Source organism: Clinocottus analis, unplaced genomic scaffold (assembly GCF_023055335.1).
Source record: "Clinocottus analis isolate CAN_PGR_092001 unplaced genomic scaffold, fCliAna1.0.p SCAF_2, whole genome shotgun sequence".
Taxonomy (NCBI): domain Eukaryota; kingdom Metazoa; phylum Chordata; class Actinopteri; order Perciformes; family Cottidae; genus Clinocottus; species Clinocottus analis.
Window position 1 is genome coordinate 4,559,921 of NW_027175931.1, and position 19,685 is coordinate 4,579,605.

Consider the following 19,685-nt stretch of genomic DNA (forward strand, 5'->3'; position numbering starts at 1 on the left):
GAGCAAGGTATCAAAGGAGCGAGAGACAGAGAGAGAGAGAGAGAGAGAGAGAGAGAGAGAGAGAGAGAGAGAATAAATGAATCTCTGCAGACTATAAATAGAAATCACAATCCCCTGTGCAGAGCTGGGTAAATAGGGCCGTCTTGGGTCGGTCTCTGGACACTTGTTAGAGACAATGCAATCTCATCCATTACACCCAAAGACAAGGCTGACTGTCTCTCACACGCACACAACAGTGTGTGTGTGTGTGTGTGTGTGTGTGTGTGTGTGTGTGTGTGTGTGTGTGAGTATGAGAGACGATACTAGAGGTCCCCCCGCAGCTGCCAATCACAAAAGGACTGAAACTCACAAGAGGAACAAGAGAGAGTTTAAGCGAGGAAGTAATTGAGGGTAGAGAGGAAAAACAGGGTGGGAGAGAGAAAGAGAGACAGGGGAATGGAAATACGAGTGACTCAGTGAATAAAAAGCGCTTGTGTTAAACAGACGGAGGAGGAAGGTTTGACAGCGAGAGGAGGGACTGGACGAGGAAAAACTGTGTAAGGCGGGCAAGAGCAGCAACAGGAAAGACCGCCCTTTTAAAGCAGCGGCTCTGCCTCTTGAGGTTTTCTCTCACTGAGAAAATGTTCAGGATCTTAGATCTGAAGAAAAACATTTGGGAAAAAATGATTACCTGAAAAGAAGATTGTTTCTGCGGAACGATAAAAAAACAAACAAAAAACAGACAGTTTCCTTCATAGGCCCTATTCATAAACAATCACTGCTGAGCAACCACAACCAGACGCAACAGGTCTGTCATCTTTAGACTCCTCCGCATGTTGAAGAGGTGAACGTGTGGCTGTAATGAGAGCAATACTCTGCATTTAAAGGGTTTTAAACGCTATCCTTTCATTGACCTTTCCAAAACTTAAAAACACACGAGCATAACGTGTTTATCGGCTAACTTAAGCTGCACACATTAGCATGCGTGGCTATCCCTGTTAGCTCCAAGGTCCGGGAGCTCTTCATTCGTTAACATATTGTGGGTTATGAAAAGAATATGTCTTCATTGGAAGAATCTGAGGTGACATTATGTTTGTCAAGACATGGGTTAGTCCTCATACGAAAAGCCTGTTTTTGTTGTTCTTTTATTAAAAGTGAAAATACAGTTTGAGTCATACAGTGCGGCAGAAGCCGACGGTCAGCAACAGCCACAGAGCCACCAGCTGTTCATCTGCTCTTTACGTCAGCCAGTTTGACATTGTCCATTTGTTAATAAATTAGATTGGACCAATGTGCAATCACACAACAGAAGTAGAAACCGCAGATATTCTTGGAATGGTGTGCACGGGTGTGGGTCATTTTCCCTCTTCTGGACGGCTGCCTGGCCGGCTGCAGCGTCACAGATGACTCTGTGTGTCGGAGGAATGGGTTTTTAGCTGCCGCCAGCTGCTAGTGTAATTTATTTTCTCAGTTGGTCAGCTCCAAGCATTTTAATAACCACATGGCTACCGCAGGACACACTAACAAAGACTCCATGAGCCCAACTGGATGGTGTATTTGAGGCTCCAAATCCTGAGCTGCTCAATTTAAGGGAAAGGAGCTTCACCATTAGTGCGCATGCTTGTTTGGAAAGTGTACCTTGTTCTTCAAAGGGAGACAGCACTCAATGTCTGGTAATGTTTCCATGAAAGATTAATACTACAAAGAGTTGCTTCTGCAAAATTCTTTTTGATTTTCTTTTGTATTGTGGCATATTCCAATATTCTAAGGACTTTACTCGAACAGTTAGGACTAGATCCTTGCAAAGATACAAGTTATTCACAAAGCCCTTTCAGCCCTTGAGAGAGCTCTTAATGTTAAAGAAAAAAAAACAAACCCTGAAAAGAAGCTTAAGAGTTTCTTGAGCGGAGGAGAACATGGCCGAGAGACAAAGAGGAAGAAAAAAAACGCTGAATGATGCTGGGTTAAGGACACGCTACAGGGATAATATGCTTGTGGTCGATCTCAATAGAGATGTGCTCACATCTCCCACTCCAATGCAATAACGAAGAAATGAAAAGTGGCCACAACACTGAGATATTTGGCAACTGGAAAACTGCAACAGCGTTCACTGGTTTATAGATACATATGACGAGCGCAGATGATAATTACACCTTGTCTGGAAATAAACAAAAGAACCAGATTAAAAGATTGCACCATCACAATGGTGTGAACCACAAGTACTCACTCGTGTGTGTATATAAATATATATACATTTTTTTTCTCTTTAAATCAAATGAATTGTCGGATTTAATTGATACAAATTTAGGAACGTAATATAGAAGCATCATGCTTCTTTTTTTTTATATTATATTGTGGCTTTACTTAATGCATTGTATGTAACGATTGACTGGATTAATAAACACAGACTACTAATACTCCTGCTACTCAGTGAGACACGTCTCCTGAATGCACCTCCAGCTGGAGCCCCTTGCAGGAGTTCCTCAGGCAAAGTGAGGAGCTCTCTGGGAGTGTTTTCATAATGCTTGTGAAAACGGCCCCCGTCGTCATGCCCTGCAGAAGCTCCTCAACTCCTTCTCCTTATTAAGGACCCTCAAAGAGATATTTAATAGACCACCGACTCGTGTTTGATGAGATTTTCTCTTCAGGGACCGCGACTGCTGAGATACTTGCATAACTGTCAAATCAAAATCAATCTATCTGCTCCAAAGGGAAATATGATATGCATGCAGGGTCTAAAACAGAAAAAATAAATAAATAAATAAATCAGACAACTGGGACAATCACACAAAGCCGCGAGACCATAACAAACGATTAAAACGACGACGAGAGATGAGAAAAAAGAAAAAAAAACAAGACTGTGAAATTTGTGGTTTGCGTGCAGTACAAATGTGAAAAAAATGCAATATCTCAGATGAGGAAAGAGGCCAGCTATTAATGTGCATACAGTTTTCCATGTTCAGAATATCAATAGTCATCCACTCAAAAGACGACATTCAGGCATTTTCCTTTTCTAGCAGTGACCTAAAGGCCAGAGCTCAAACTCTCTGTCTAACAATCTATAAGCCGTCTGTGCAAAGATGTCCTCGTCAGACAACAAGATCAAGCTTAAACATCATCAAAGCAGAAGCTTTTTTTCTTTTTTTTTCTTTTTAAGAGTTCATTATCCGGAGGAAAGTATTCGGCTTCACTTTTTGAGAATCTCCATCGATTTTCAAACACAGTTTTGTGTCCAGGACTGTGCTCGAATTATTGTCTCGGTCCACCGGCTCGATTTCCTTTCCCTTCACAACGATCATTTTAGCAGCGAAAGGACGACTTTCTTAAATCAATACACACGTCCTTACTTTTTGCTACATTAAGCAGGATGAGAGACCTGCCAAACCGTTACACACAGTCCTCCTCCACAGGCCGGTGATCTTATTCCACCCCATCCGTGTGGGCTGACTAACAACCGAATCATCAGCACATTTTATTATGCGTCTGGTCTCATCATTACTTTGACAGGTGTTCTGATAAATAATTAATACAGAAGGTGAGGAAGACCTTGTATGGACCGGAATAGGGATTTGATTAAAAGGGAGACTGTTAACAGTCACAGAGACTTGTTGGTTATAGAACAATTCATCATCATGTAGGTGCAATGCTATTGGGATTGATGTAATTATGATGTAGCTTTTATTGCGTAGCTGTTTAATTTTTTACCTGAAGAAGACTGGTTGAATATACTTGTGCTTTTGGGGGTCAATGTGCATGCTTTATTAGTTCTGTCGATCAAGGAATAGCTTGACATTTTTGGGAAATATGTATATTTAATTTATTGCCGAGAGTTAGATGAGAAGATTCACACCACTCTCAAGTCTGTACATGATAGCTTAGCTTAGCATAATATATGTCAGCAGCTGGATCACGCCTTTAAAGCTAATTCATTATCATGCTATATCTTATGAGTTTAATCCGTACACAGAACTGAGTCAGGCCAGCTGTTTCCAGTCTTTGTGCAAAGCTAAGCTAAGCTAACTGGCAGATGGCTGCATCCTAGTATTTCCTCGTCAGATCTGAGCGTTGATGTCCGTCTCGTCTGACTAACTTTGAAGTGAATTAAAATAAACAGTCTTTCATGTTAGAAATCAAGGACCTCACTTCACATATTTTGCTCAAAAGCACTTATGAGCAAGCAGCTGCGTGAGGTATGTGGAGGTCTGAGTCCTTTAAAGTTATGCTTTATGATGCTGAATACAGGAAACGTGCCTTTCGAATCAGAAAGGGTGGAATTCAGAAATCAGGTATTCCTCTTTGAAATAGTTTCATTGAGTCTTTAACAGCTGAAAAACAAAACCCACATGACTGCAATGCTAATAAAGAAGCACACTCAGTCTCAGAGTCAGGCTATTTGTATTGCTGACCGTTTAGAAAGGAGTATATTGTGTCTACTCAAAATACATGTCATCTTGTTAGATGGTACGTCGTAACATTAAAAGCTTTTTAATCTTAAAGGGGGCCAACACAGTGTGTGAACAGACAGCCCCATGCTGGGATTATAGATTAGGTCTCAAAAACACCCTGGCATCATAAATTAATCTGTTTCCTTTTACACACACACACACACACACACACACACACACACACACACACACACGCACACACACACACACAATCTTTCTCTCTCACTCTCTCTAACCACCGACTGCACCACAACACCACAAACCAAGAGGGAAATGTAACCACAACCGCTTGGGCCCTTGTTGTTGTAAGAAGTGAAGAAACACAACTCAGACTTTGCTACACAGACACACACACACACACACACACACACACACACACACACATACTATGAGACAAACATCTCACACACAAGCACACACACACACACATGAAAAAAACAGGTCTGCAGATGGAGATAAATGGGCAATGGAGGATATTAATGCATGGAGGGTAATATAAACATTCAGATACAAGCAGCAGACCTCATGCGGTTCAACTTAATGGAGGGCGCATATACGATATAGCTCTATCAGCACAGAGATTAAGAGTGAGAGGAATACACAGAAGAACCAGGCAAGGAGCGAGATTGCATTCCTGGAGGTGTGTATATCGTGTGTATGTTGCACTATTTGCGGAAAACGCGGTAAAATCGTGGACAAAGAGTGAAAATGACATTTTCACAGATTCTCTGCTGCACAGTCAGGTTGTCTTTTTTTTTTTTACAGCAGTCCACGCAAAGCGTTCCCTGTTATTATGTCGTTGTTATTTGGTAATTCACTTCTCCTTGTATTCATTGTTTGCTTCAAGGACAATAAATACCTCGGCACAATGGGCGGGCTCTTAGTTAGTCTGAAAGGACTTCAATCAAGCACGTAACAACTAGCCCCTGCAACACCATACCTTCAAGTTGTCTGCAATTGACCAGACCTGACTGCAAAGTCAAAACTATAAATCATGGGGGGGGGGAAAGCATGCAAATAAAGTGTGTATTTGTGTGCACGTGACTACGCTGTACTGTTGCATTACCACATGTCGTGGCCTCCAGGCTTCGCCGGGCTAATCAAATCAGGGGCCCTCGGGGCACCTAAAGCGTGGCTGGGCCCCCGAGTGACCACCCCTCTCCTCGCTCTCACTGTGTGTGTGTGTGTGTGTGGGTGTGTGTGTACCATGCAGCCGCCAGCCTCGGGAACCAACCACTTATTGAACGTTGGAAAATCACTAAGCTGCAGATTGCTGTGTGTCAATGCATTCAATTCAAAGGCACAATATACACAATGTCAGCGTATTGTGAACTCAAATAATGAAGATTTTTGGTTCATTATACAGACCAAGACTTCACGATGAGGTGATATTACAGGTCTATATCATTTCAGATGACAAATAATCAAATCACCACAAACCAGCTGTCGCACAATGAACCTGCAGGGCCCCAGGAGGTCTGGGGCAGTTGCCCGATTTGTGTGGTAGCTAATCCAGCCTCGCCGCCAGGGCTTAATTTTACACTATCGGAAACTAAATAAAACATGTGCGCACAGGCACACACACACACACACACACACACACACACACACACACACACACACACACAAACACCCGGAGGTCAGAGAAACTTATCAGCGTTTGCAAAGTGAGTTACAGTCTATTTCAATGTAGCCTATTTTGGTCCAGGCTATTAGAACAGAGTAGCAAAGTGCATCTAGTGCTGCATATCAGATGTTCACACACACTCAAACACACACACACACACACACACACACACACACACACACACACACACGCCTAGCCCACAACACACAGTATGCACCCTGCACCACAATAACAATAAAAAAAAAGTCAAACTCAGCCCTCTGCTCTGACTCCAATGTAACCGTCCGTGCATTGCTGTGAATGTTAGCTCGGCCAAAACAGGTCCACCCCTCGGGGACGTGGGGAGGCTCAGCGGAGGGACGTGTTGGTAGCCAACCTCACACACTGCTTGTTACCAGGTGGGATTTTCCCAGCAGTCGTATTGACATGCACTCATCCGAGGCAGTATGAGCAGTGAGACCATCTCGACACAACACTGCAGTGACAAACCCCTTGCAGGTGCACTTGGACTGGCACTTTCTGAAGGAGTAAAGCATCGACGGTCTTCCTGTCTTCATAAAAGCCTGTCTGAAGGTCCTCAAGAGATTGACAGACACCTTTTTTTTTTATTGCTTTCTACTCAGCCTTCATCGTCTAGAAGGAATTCATTTTGAAGCCTGCTTGTGTGCAGTAAAATCCGGCACTGTCTTCTTTTCTCTGCTGTAGTTTTGCAGCTCACCTGTTCCCCAACCTTTACGCCTGCCTTCACGCTGCCCTCATGCTCAAGTAATCACACAATTTCATCAGCATTACCACCAAGTGTCCGTTGACGCTTGTGTGTACAGCAAAAAACTCTTCTTTTTTTTAGAAAGACACAAATAGAGAAGTGGATATTTGCTCTGCGCCTTTTCCTTTTCATTCGATACAGCTCTCTCTCTCTTTTAACACTTCATTATTTTTTTCCCATGTGCCTCGCTCTCCTCACCAGCTCTGCTGCTGTCGGCTCACTCCCTCTTGTTTGCTCTTCAGAAGCACCTGAAACAAACCTGTATTCGCCCGCAATCCTCAATACCGTTCTCTCCCTCCTCTCCCGTCTGTCATTTCCACTGACTGACTCTAATGAAAAAGAAGCGATTATAAAAATAAAAAAAAACCTATTATAAAACCGCACATGTAAATTCATTAGACTTTAAAGAGCACAAAGTGCCCCGTGCCCCGAAAATAACAAAGACATTAACAAGCAAATAAAGTTTTGCACATTAAACTGCAGACTCTCGGCTGCTCCCTGAGCCATTAATGTTCTACCTCGTCAGAAGACACAATGGGACAAACTTCACCCACCCTTCGCTCTCCTCTCTCTCCCTCTCCCTCTCCCTCTCCTTGGCTTTGCGGGACTTGTGCAGGAGTCCGATCAGGATCACGGCGGCCCGGATGCCGGCCTTTTTGTTGTGGAACCGTCCTCCGGTCTGAGACATGCTGGACGTCTCCGCCGGCGCCACGAGGGGCTCCGGTGACAGGCGGTCCAAGGTCAGGCCGGCTCCAGGGTCCCTGGGCTGCGGGACCTGCTTGGTCGTGGCTTTGCGGGGCTCCAGTGTGAGCTGTGTGTGATGTCACAGGTCTCGGGTTCTGTACGCCGTCTGCTTCGGAGACGGCTGTCAAGTTTCCGCCAAAAGCGAGTACCTGTTTGATATCTGGCCCCTCTGAGCCTCTCGGAGCAGACGTCGCGGTGCGAGTCCGTGCCGGTAATCCAAAAGTTAAAGCTTCTGTAGCCCCTCTGGGTTCGGCAGGTTGCCGGATGCGGTTAAACCGCTGTTCGTCTCGCTCTTGGGATCGATGAGCACTTCTTGTAATCCCAGAGGGTCCAGCGTGGCACTGTTGGACTCCGGCTCAAGGTGAACTTCTGTCTGCATTGGCTGCATCTGCAGTAAATCGGTGCACCGTGGCTCCATAACACATCATGGTCCCTGGCGAGGAGGATGAAGAGGACGGACAGCCTCGCAGACCCGCACACTGTGGCTCTGCATCTCTCTGTCTACCTTCCTCTACCTTCCCACCTCTCGCTGCTTCTCTTACATGCTCTGGGGTTTTTTTTCTCCTCTGTGTCTGCTGCTGCTGCTCTGCTCCCTCCTTCCTGATGCTAAACCCCGCCTGCCTGCGTCTGATAGGCTGGACTTGGTACAAGAGCCGCCTCCTCCTCCTCCTCCTCTTCCTCTACCATATGCTTCCCTCTATCTCTCCCTGCCCTTGTTTCTACCATGTTAATAATCTTATTTTAATCTCCCCGACCTTGTTCTATCGATGCTTGATTTCATGATTTTATTTCTAGATACATGAATGTACACCTACCCACCCTGTCTGTCTGTCTGTCTCTCTCTCTCACTCTCTCTCTCTCACTCTCTCTCTCTCTCTCTCTCTCTCTCTCTCTCTCTCTCTCTCTCTCTCTCTCACTCTCTCACACTCAATCCCACTGTGTGAAATCTCAATTCAAACAGGCTTATCAGCCTATTGCCTGCTGTGCTGTTGCCAAGGACATTGGAATTGAAATGTAAACTCACAAAATGCAAGGAGATTAAATGACACCACATGGAAAAATTACAATTTTACCAAATTTGACATGGTCTCATTTGTGCACAGACACGCCGGGAAATACATCACACGTTTTGTTTTCACGCTGCATTTCTTGTGTGCTGCCTGCCATCGTCGCGTGGTGCCACATCTGCTCTCCGATCTACCTCTGCAGATGCAGCCGGAGCCGGTTTACTCCTCAGTCACAGAGCAGTTATCAAGGCTAAAGGACACGTCTTCTAATAATAAACTGATCTTAAGCGTTGGGTTCAATCTTGGGCCACCTGTTCTCCTTACTCGAATAGTTCAACATTCTGGGAAATACGTGAATCTCATGTCTGTACTGTTGAATATGAATTAATATCAGCTTTAAACAAACAACATGTAATTCATGAGAGTTGCTGATTGGTGTTGTTTTTGTTTTTTTTAACCTTTAGACAAGCGAATCTAGCTGTTCCCCACTTGTTCCTGTCTTTATGCTAAGCTAACTTTATTGTGGCTGCAGCTTAATTTTCAACTAAAGCGGTTTTGTTTGTCTCATTTTACTGGCAAGAATAAAGTGAATATGAGTATTTACTAAAAGTCAAAGCATTAGTATGAGAAACGGATCGGATTACATTATTTCTAAAATAAAATATATATTGAATACATGTATATACTATATATGTGTCTATTTGGTACATTTTGCATTTCAAAGTAAGGAAAGTAATGTTTGAGTGGAGCCTGATGACTCAAACATTGACATAAAGGAATGACCCGTCACGTCCACACAGTGAGGCTCATTCATTAGACATTGGTACTATTGGCTAATATGCAAAGCTCAGGTATCGATATCCAGACTTCTTTAGTCGGATTATTGCATAACAAAATATGTATTTTCACCAGAACTTTGTGCCCCATTGGAGGAGTAACGAAGCTCTGACTTGTTACCTTTCATCCGTCTCAATAAACAGCTTCACGGTTTGGTTTTATCTGCATTGAGATCCATATTTATCTCATGACTCCGATACATGTGAGGACCGTGGAACAAACGTTCACGTCAAGTGAAAAACAGCCCAATGAGTTACAAGAGTCTCCCGTGGCAGCACAGATGAAACTCTGACGACGGACAAGGACGCCGACATAAAACTACACACACACACACACACACACACACACACGCGGTGAATCACGTCGCACATCTGGTGCGGCTCGACTGGGCGACAATAGCGAGAGGGGATCATTTTGTTCCGTTGTAGCTGAAATGGAGCGCCTCGGACTCTTTGTTCAGGGGATAATTAGAGAAACGCTATCACCCAAGACAAGAGACAAAGACTTCTCCGTAGATGAGAGGCTTCAAACAGCAGCCAGGGAACAGATCAAGCCGAGGAAACGGCGGCGACGAAACAACAATTAGACGTAAGGTCCCGTCTCTCCTCCTCGCGCATCGCTCTTCCTGTGTGCGCTCGGAGCCATAGCAACCGGACCGCTGCCAGAGGAACGCGCGCGCAGGACCCGCGAGGCATCCGTCCCTTGACACCCGCGCGGTTGAAGCCTCGGTAGATTTTTTTTTTTTTTTCCACAACCACCGGAGGATTTTACAAACACCCACGTGGAGGCGAACAAACAAACTCAACTGGACCATCAGATGCCCCCGAGAGATCAGCTGTAAAAAATAAAAAAAACATACACTTGCAACAACAACACACACACACACACACACACACACACACACACACACACACACACACACTCTCTCTCTCTCTCTCTCTGCCTCACACACACACTTTGCAGTGACTCTGCCTTTTCACTAGGGCCCTACCGTGCGTCATCAAGGGGAGAAATGAGACACCTGTATCTCTTCACCTTCACACATAAAAACACTACTCGCTCTCTTTCAAGCCGCCTCCCCTCATTCCCTCACACTCTCCCACACACGCACACACACACACACACACACACACACACACACACACACACACACACACACACACACACACGTGTGAGATTGTTCCCGTAAGACACACTGCGGTGTGCGAGTGCACTTCTGAGCTTGAATAAACATTCAGGTGAGATCGGGTGCAGCGCAGCAACACAGTGTGCCAGTGGGTGGAGGCACTTGAAACAAGACTCGGTGCATGTGGAGGGTTTGACTTGCATAAACGTATTTGACAAAGGCGAGTCCTTATTCCTTGAATCATCTGGTTCAATTTGAAACACTGTTAAATGTTTTTGCAAGGCCGGAGCCAAGGTCATTCATCCTGAAGCCAAACTTATCCTCAAACAACCCTCGGAGGCCAGAAGGACACCCTCTGTTCATGACTTTCACAGCTTCAACATCTAACTACTGTTAAGAAACATCCAAATCAGCTTACATATATATATATATATATATATATATACAAATTCTGATTTTTGTTTTCTTCTGCTGCTGGAAACGACTAAATATTTTAGTTTTTTGTAATTGTGCCGCAGCGATTAGTCACGGCCCAACTTTCCAAACTCACCATGCTGGCGTAATGTGGCCCCAGATAGCATGCGGGCATTCTGCAGGCAAAAGAGGCGTGTCTTGTAACACACTTGCATCTTGCGTGCGTGTGCGTGTGTTATTTTAACGCTGGCCGTGGCCGCCGCTGACCCTTTTTAAGCGCACCCAATGAGAGAACAGCTCTCTGTGACACTACAGACACGCTGCGCTTTGGCTCTGCCAGTGTCTGCCCTGCGCCCGACCTCGTGGTGGGCGCGACGAGCAAACCTTTTTTAAATGTTTTTTTTTCTTCATCTGAAGGCACCTTCACAGACGTCGATGTGTCTCCGTTAACAGCTCCGCCGCGGCGGCGCAAAGTCCCTCTCTCCCGTTCCGTGACCGTACATTTTACGCTGAAGGGCGAGGCGTAATAATGCTGCAACATTCCCACCTTGAACATGTAGTGTGAAAGGGCCTTCTGTTTCTCCTGATTGAGCACACAGACACACACACACACACACACACATGCATTCACACAGACACACAAACACTCACACACTTGCGTGAGCCTCAATGGTGCCAAGCAGCCTTTCCTGTCACTTCACAGCTTCTCAAGTGTCGCCCAAACAAACAGATGCCAGTCTACCAACGTCACCTCTCTGCACAGCTAATTCTATTATAGGACACACACACACACACACACACACACACACACACACACACACACACACACACACACACACCTATTACATTACCCTACATGCAACTCTGAAATACCCTTAACAATACAACATGGCAAATCTTCTTTACACAAGTACATTTGTTTGTCCACACACACACACACGCACACACAAAATGCTCGACCCAACTTCAAGGCCGCTGGAGGAAATGACCTTCACGACTGCAGCTAAGTAACTACTCCATCCTTAAGCACTCGCACTCACTTTCTTTTCCCCCCCTTCCCGCTCCAATCCAATTCCCTTTTCCCAATCCTCCATGTTCTGGCTATACCGTAGAAAATCTTCTCATCATGTGAAATCCCTTTATGGTTGTCCATATCATGTGTGTCTGAATATGTGTGTGTAGGAGTTTCTGCAGATGTCTTCCTCCACATATTGAGCTCCACCGTGCAGCAACCGAAGGTATGTTTTCAATGTTTCTAAAGGACCAGCAAGGTGCAAGTGGAAATGGCAAACGTACCCTAAATAAGAGATTAACTCTGAAATGTCATGTTGTCATATAAACCAAATGATGTACCGTGAAAGTAAATGCAGGGAAATGTCATCGCTCCCTCTCTCGTGGTTTGGGAACGATAACGTCCCACATTGAGCATGCACGTGTTGCATGGTGTTGTTTTTTTTTAATGTGGGGGAGACATTAAGGTTGTGTTACTGGATTAATTGCTCTGTTAACATAATTTACTGTGACTTTGTACGTATATTCCATTGAGTATTGGATCCAATGAGGTTTTTGAAAACCCGGCTCGTGCACTGAGGCTGTGCATGTCGATGCTGACGTCACTTTACTTAAATTAAACTGCTTTTTCATCATTGAAATGAGAGGGAAACAGTCTGTGATGAATTGTTTGGTTCAGTAGCTTCTCTATAGCTGAAATGATTGTTTGTCCTTTAAATCTTCATTTTCTTTGGCCTTTAGCTCTTATCGTGATACAGACTTTGGCGGAAGATGTCTTTCCCTCGGCTTTCCTCTTTTTTTTTTCCTCCAGCCTCGTTGAGGCTTTTTCAGACCGTTCCCCAGACGACATTTTCTTTATTTTCCATTTATCGCCGCTTTTTGTCCTCCTAATGTTCCCCTCCTTCAATGTCCTCCCCACTCGCTCTTACTCTCCTTTCCTCCAATCAACAGCGTTACAAAGTCAACTACGAGAGATTACAAAGAAATGCCTTTAAAAAAAAAAAAGTCTGACCGGCTTTGAGGAGTAACCACATGAAGTATAACTTTAAGAAAGAAATCCACTCTAAATTGCACTGTTTATGCAGGAAGCCTAATCTTTAACATAACATAACTCCTCTCTGATCTGCAGTCAGGAGATTTCAGAGGAAATTAACCTCAATGTGAATATCTGGATAAAATATGTCATCTGTAACTCATTACCTGCATCAATTTAGAGTCTCCCATCCTCGCCTATCTGCCACTGGAACACACCTTTTTGTTTTATCTCCCCTCTCTGTGTACTCTTACTCGTACACATGCTGACCCTTCCCCCGAATCAGCGTTTGAATCCAGTGACACGCATTTATGTGTACAGATGCATGCACAAGAAAAATCTCATACACGCATCCAAAAGGCAAATGCGCGCACGGAGACCTAACGTGAAGTCTGTGTGGAGTGATTTACAACGGCGTTTACAAGAAACATAAATCCATAAAACGCTCAACACATGTCATTTATATAATCAGCGACGGTTCCTCTTTCTGTCCCACTCTGGGCTCATTCAGTATAATTTCCCACTCTCGAGTGTGTGCGCAGTCGGGTCAGCAGTGGCCTCTTGTGTTTGCTCTGTCGGCTAAAATTAGAAGCTAAGCGCCGGCGTAGAACGCCGTGTCATACATGACCTGGGAATGTATAACTGTGCTTAGCTTTACAAAGAAGCGGGTTAACTTTTAACGAGTGATGTGTGTGTTTTATTAAACGACTTTTAAGGAAATTACATCAAATTACATCTGAAAATGACTTGAAAACAGGTAGAGTGCCTGGAGAGTTTGTCAGGTTTAGGGAGACAGAACAAGACATTGTTGAATTTGTAGCTATTAATACATATAATACTGAATATGACCAGTTTTGCTCTCTATTTGTCTGTCCAGCGGCAGCAGCTGTACTCTCTCCTGCTAACTACCCTTTTCCTCGGCTCGCAATTGAAAATAAATCATCAACAGAGTGATAGAGGATTTTCCCAGACCGAGTTGACAGCTGTTTTTAAACGTAAAAGCTTCATGAATCACTGTTGTACCATATCAGCAACCGAGCAGCAAACAAACCACAGAGGGAGGTGGATTATTACTTTAAAATAACTTTACTGCAGCATGCTGTCTGTTCCTCTCCGGCAAAGCAGCAGAAGTGAGTTATTACAGGGTCGAGGCAGAGAAAAGAGCTCTTGTATGAGTAATGCGCGCGTGAAATAGCCACATGCACACCTGTACAGTGTGTGGTCTTTAGTGACACTGCGTTCAGCTCAGTGGGGAACAGTGCACACACCACATTGGCTGCAATATTAAAAAAAAAACATTTTTTTTAGCAGTCATTTCAATATATTTCCCTGTGACCTCATCTGAACTGCTCATGAAGCTCTCCGTCGCAGTCAGACGGCTCAGAGAAATACTATTTCTTAATTATCTTTCATGCTTTCAGGTTGTCGAAAGAGCTCTTTGCAAATACATGTCGTCTCGTTGGACGGGTTTGTGGAAGAAATAGGTTTGTGGAGAAATGGTTCCAACGTTGACTAAACAAAGGTTTTATTCATTTCATTCTTCCTCCTCTTCTTGGGCCAAAAGTTTTTTATATGTAAATAATGGTGTCTGAATTATATTCCCGTTAGAATAGTCAGTGTTAATATAACAGGTGACCCATAACTTTGTGATCGTGTGTATGTGTTTGTATGTATCAAATGTACGTATATATATATATATATATATATATATATATATATATATATATATATATATATATATATATATATATATATATATATATATGTTTGTATGCATATATGATACACTCGTCTTCACACATAATGCGATTGGAAGTGACACTCGATGCTCGGGATCAGTGGATTTCTGTTCTTCAAGGTTTTTAATGAAAAGCAACATGGACAGTTGATTTTTTTTTTTTTGGTCTTTGGAAGGAAATCCTGAGAGCCTGAAAGGTTTTAAATTGCATCAAGGGTTATATTTTGCTCCTGTCTGTCTTATCATTCGGGGCCCAGATGCCTGACTTTGACTTTTTCCTCCCACCTGCAGCTCGTCCAAGGAAGGTTGAGCTCTCTCTTCGAATGTCCTCTGCTGAGGTTAATTCCATGTCCGAGTATCTCATCCGTGTGCTTTTAGAGCGCTCTCATACTCGACGTGATGTTGGAGTGTACAAATAAACACGGGGAAAAACGTTACTCCAGACACGTGCAAGATAAAAATAATGTATTAAAAAAAAACACACAAAAAACTGGCACACGACGAAAAAAAAGGAAGAGTTTGAAAAAAGATTCCTCCGCCAACATTCTCAGTTTCCCTTTGATTTCCACTTTCTCAACAGGTTTCTCAACACTTTACCAGTAATTTTTTTAAAACACTGACCCATGGTTTACAGGAAAATATACACACGGTTCAAGAGAAAAGTTTGAGTCAATGGAGTGTTTATGTCGCATGCCATAATAATGCTCACATGAAAAGGTGACACAACCTGTTGAGTACACAGAGATGAACTGCCTTTTAAAGCGGCAATTATCAAAAATATTTGTATATTATCAAGTGATTACGTCACATTTTAGCACCTTTCATCTCACGGTTTTATGGCCAACAACTTTACGTTATTGGTTAAGAGCTGAAACCGAGTGAATATTGGACTTTGTAACGTGGCCAGAAACAACACTCTCTATCTGCTGGATCTGTGAACAGGCACCTGTTTTCCTTCGCTTGTGTTTCTGCCTTCACGTCACACTATCAACCTCCTGGAAGTGAAACCCCCCCATCTCAGAGATGGTAGGGGTCAGCAGTCAGGAAAACACTTCTTAGACAAAGTAATGGAGGCTGGAGATCTCTTTTTTTTCTGTTAATATTGACCACGGTCTTCACAAAGCTGTTGAACATTCAACGTGTTGTCGTTGCCCTTTAAGGATCAAATCTTGACTCTTTTTCTTTGGAAAATAGAAATTCAAGCGGATGAAAGTGAAGAAGAAAACTACAAATGTTCCACTTTCACATCTACATGGGTAGAGTGTTTGGTAATACATCATTTTGGATGGGATGTTAATACATTGAATGGTCTACTCCATGCTTGAAGTCTGTAGGATCAATTTTGCCCTAATTCGTTGAAACCAGGCACAGAATGAATCCAAAATCTCTCGAATTCAGAGGAAAGAAGAACGTCTATTATTCACAAGGGGGTGAAACAACAGTGAGCTCCACGTTGCGTTGCTCCACGCACTACGAGTGGCGTTTTATTTGTGTCGCCCTTTAATAAACAGTCACTTCACTCCCCGGGATGGGCGGTAGAAATATGGCATTCATCAGGAGCTGGTGCCAAGTCTCACTGTGTGTATGTTAAACCTAAATAATGAGTAGGATGACACTATAAACTCATTTGTCTGTCCATCCTGTGTGGACGACTGTGTTTCTCTGACCATAATTATCAGTGTTTATGCCCGTTTGCTTTGCCCATCAGCCTTCTCATCTGCTCTCTGTGTCTTATCCTCCTCCATACTCACGCTCTGGCAGTATTTCCGGACACACAGGACGAACCTGCTAACAGCTTCTAGTTGACCACGGGCGATTGCCATTTCATGTCTTATCTTTCTGGCCTTCTATTGCGTATTAATTCTGTGTCCCCTGATGCACCCGTCTGCCTCAGTCTCTGAACTATTGTAAAGCCCTTCACACCCTCAAACCCTGAGTCTATCCTACATGCAACCATGGAGGGGAGATGAGGGAGTGTGTGTGAGTGTGAGTGTGTGTGTGTGTGTGTGTGTGTGTGTGTGTGAGACTACATGTTGAGCCAGGGGCCTCGCTGAGTCGGCCAAACAAGACACCATGTGTTTGTCGAGCGGCAACAGATGGAGGAGGAGGAGAGGGACACAGTGTGTGGTGTGTGACGGTCAACACACACACACACACACACACACACACACACATGCACAAACACACACATGCATATGCATATGCACACACAGGGTCAGCCTTAAAGAGTGAGATTAAGTGACGGATAGAATATGAGCTCATTAAAGTTCAGCTGTTGTTCGCGGTTTCACTCCGTACTCGTATTTCTGAGTCCGGAAGATGAAGTCATCAAACTTTAAGCTAAAACAGCAAAAACTGAACTGTTCATGAAGTGGAAAACATGTGACATTTATATAATCATCATCTTTAAGACATTCGTATCATATCTGTAATAAAAACGATGTTTCTGACCTTCCAAAAATGACCCACTTGAAGCAGCCATCGGAGAAAAAGATCCATTGTAGTGAGAGAGGGAATTACGGAGGAACACGATGGTCTTAAGAAGTCATTGGACGACACGGCGCACAATATAGATTGTTTCAAGAATCAATTCACCCTCGAGTGTGAAAAGGTAATTATTCGGCATCTTCGTCATACATTGCCGCTGACATTTTGACACGTCGTAGCAGGAAACCCAGAGAAATGAGGGGCATTGGAGTCAAAACATGTTGAAAAGGTGTTTGCACTTGGTCAAAGTGGAAAAGGTGATTGAAAAGTGCAATTTAAACAGACTTAGCGTAAAGAATATGACACGCACAGTATGACGAATATGACTAAACCTCCCTCTTAAGAGACGAAACATCAGACCCGTGAGGAGCGACGAGGAGTCTGCAACCTTCCCCAAATGAATACATAGAGCACAAATGAATGGCATATTCATGATAATGTGCATTGTCTTTTTCTGCTTTTGCTTAAGGTGTGCGCTAAAGTTGGATGACTATTGTTTGTATTATAAACGTGCTTTCAGTCAAAATGTTTCCCTTGAATTTAGACTAAAATAGTGTCTTTTAATTGTCTTTCATGCAACTGCGTGAGCTGAAAAAAACAAAGTAACATGCATCAGCCACCTGGCGTATTGAGCAATAACTGTAAGAGCTTTTACCATCGGAGCAGAAGATTGATCACAGCTGTTCTCGTCCGATGGGAAATAGGCCGTAACAGAGGTAATTAATATATTATTCTTGTGTTATTACGTTAATTTGAGGTTGAACCCCTCAAGTGTTGCCACTCATTAAAATTGCAGTACTTGAAGTGGATGGCACGCCTTCTTTCTATTCAAATTCACTGTGGTTTCCGCTCCAGCTGAACATTCACGTGTGCAGGAAAAAAAACCAAAAACATTTCCCACTTGAGAGGTTTGTGGGGAACGAAACGTCACGAGGGGACGAGTCAAAGCACACGTCGAGGGCCGCGGCGTTTGTCGGCGGCGTTGGTCTTGGTCGCCGCAGACACGAGAGCGGCGGGATCGTCTGCACATCCGAGCTCTCTCAGAGGTTGTTTGATGACGGTGTGTTCACTGGAGCTCGGGCGCCCTTCCCTGAGTGATGACGGCAGTAAACACAGGCGCACAAACGCACACAACGCTGAGGAGCTGCAACACGGGCGAGTCGTGACACACACAATGCACACAGGCTACTTTTCCTGGATAATAAGGGCGATAAACTAAATAGGAAATAGTGCTATAAATGTCTTTGGGGAGTGTGTGTGTGTGTGTGGGTGTGAAGGTGTGTGTGTGTGTGTGTGTGTGTGTGTGGGTGTGAAGGTGTGTGTGCAGGTGTAGGTGTGTGCGTGTCGGTGTGTAAAAAAAAAAAAGTACCAATTGAACCAGAGAGCAGTCTGTGATATTCAGAGCAGAACGGAGGAGCAGAGAAGGGACACACACACACACACACACACACACACACACACACACACACACACACACGTGACAGCCGAGACAGCTATTACGAACTGCTCTCTTGCCCCGAGAGCGTACAAAGTGGTGTCTGATGGATGATCCATCAGCAGGACTCTCGGTGTCTGGGCTCCAGATCGGCTGCGACACAGACGACTTCAGACGGCGCTGGTGTGCGACGCCGCGGCCGACGCGCTCCAAAAGCACCGAGCGCAGAATTCATACCAAATAGAGCCGCGGGATCAGGAATTCATTCTCAATCACTCCAACTAACGTCACGATCACTGCCGTCCCCGAGCGACGAAAGAGACGATGAGAAAAGTGAGAAATGTAACGTAATTAATGTGCAATACAATGACTGGTTGCCATACATGTTACTGAATCTTAAAATATCAGCTCTTCAATGCCCTTTTAAAATAGCCCTTATGTTCGAAATCAGCTTCAAAACTGTTTTAGTTTTAGCCGACTTGAGAGTTTCCACGCACCAATCAGAGCTCGTCCGCACCGGAAATCGAAACGTGGTAACGGAAATGAAACGAGAAGAAATGAAGACAATTATTTGACGTCTGAGGAAAAGCCACCAGAACTGAAATCAATGCCCGGTTGACCCCGAACCTCGTCATGCGGCCGCCCGTCTCCTCCTGGTAAACCACGGACTCGTCATAAGTGAATCAGTAACAGCTGCGTAGTGAAGCACCAGCCTGCACCTGTCGTGTCCCTTAAAAACACATCTGAGATTGACAAGATGGAGGGAAGTTAGGGAAGAGGAGGGAGGGGACTTCTATCCATCCTTCTGGCCGTCCATTTCCTAGAGCACTTATCCTGGTCGGAGGCCCAGCAGGCGTCAAGGGAGAGGCCGAGCACTCCAGTCCGATGAGAGGACGTCCTTTTTCAGATTATTAGAAACTGTGTAGCAGCAGATGGCATTTATTCATTACTACATTGAATCCTACGGCAAAAGGTGTCGACTCCCTGCAGCTGCAATGTTTTGACATTTTAGAAAATCTTCTTCGCTCTCGCCAGG

At 44.2% G+C, this 19,685-nt stretch overlaps 1 protein-coding gene across 4 annotated transcripts in view; it reads right to left on the reverse strand.

Annotated features, from left to right (window-relative positions):
- Positions 1 to 19,685, reverse strand: part of rap1gap2a (RAP1 GTPase activating protein 2a) — a 77,517-nt gene that overhangs the window by 30,681 nt on the left and 27,151 nt on the right. For 2 of the 4 annotated variants that reach the window (XM_068584254.1, XM_068584253.1), the window contains exon 1: positions 7,372 to 8,199. The exons of the other annotated variants lie outside the window; for them this stretch is intronic. In XM_068584254.1, the coding sequence (XP_068440355.1) occupies positions 7,372 to 7,505 (134 nt within the window). In that variant the 5' untranslated portion in view covers positions 7,506 to 8,199. Of the gene's footprint in view, positions 1 to 7,371; positions 8,200 to 19,685 lie in introns of those variants that run through there. 4 annotated transcript variants of the gene reach the window in all.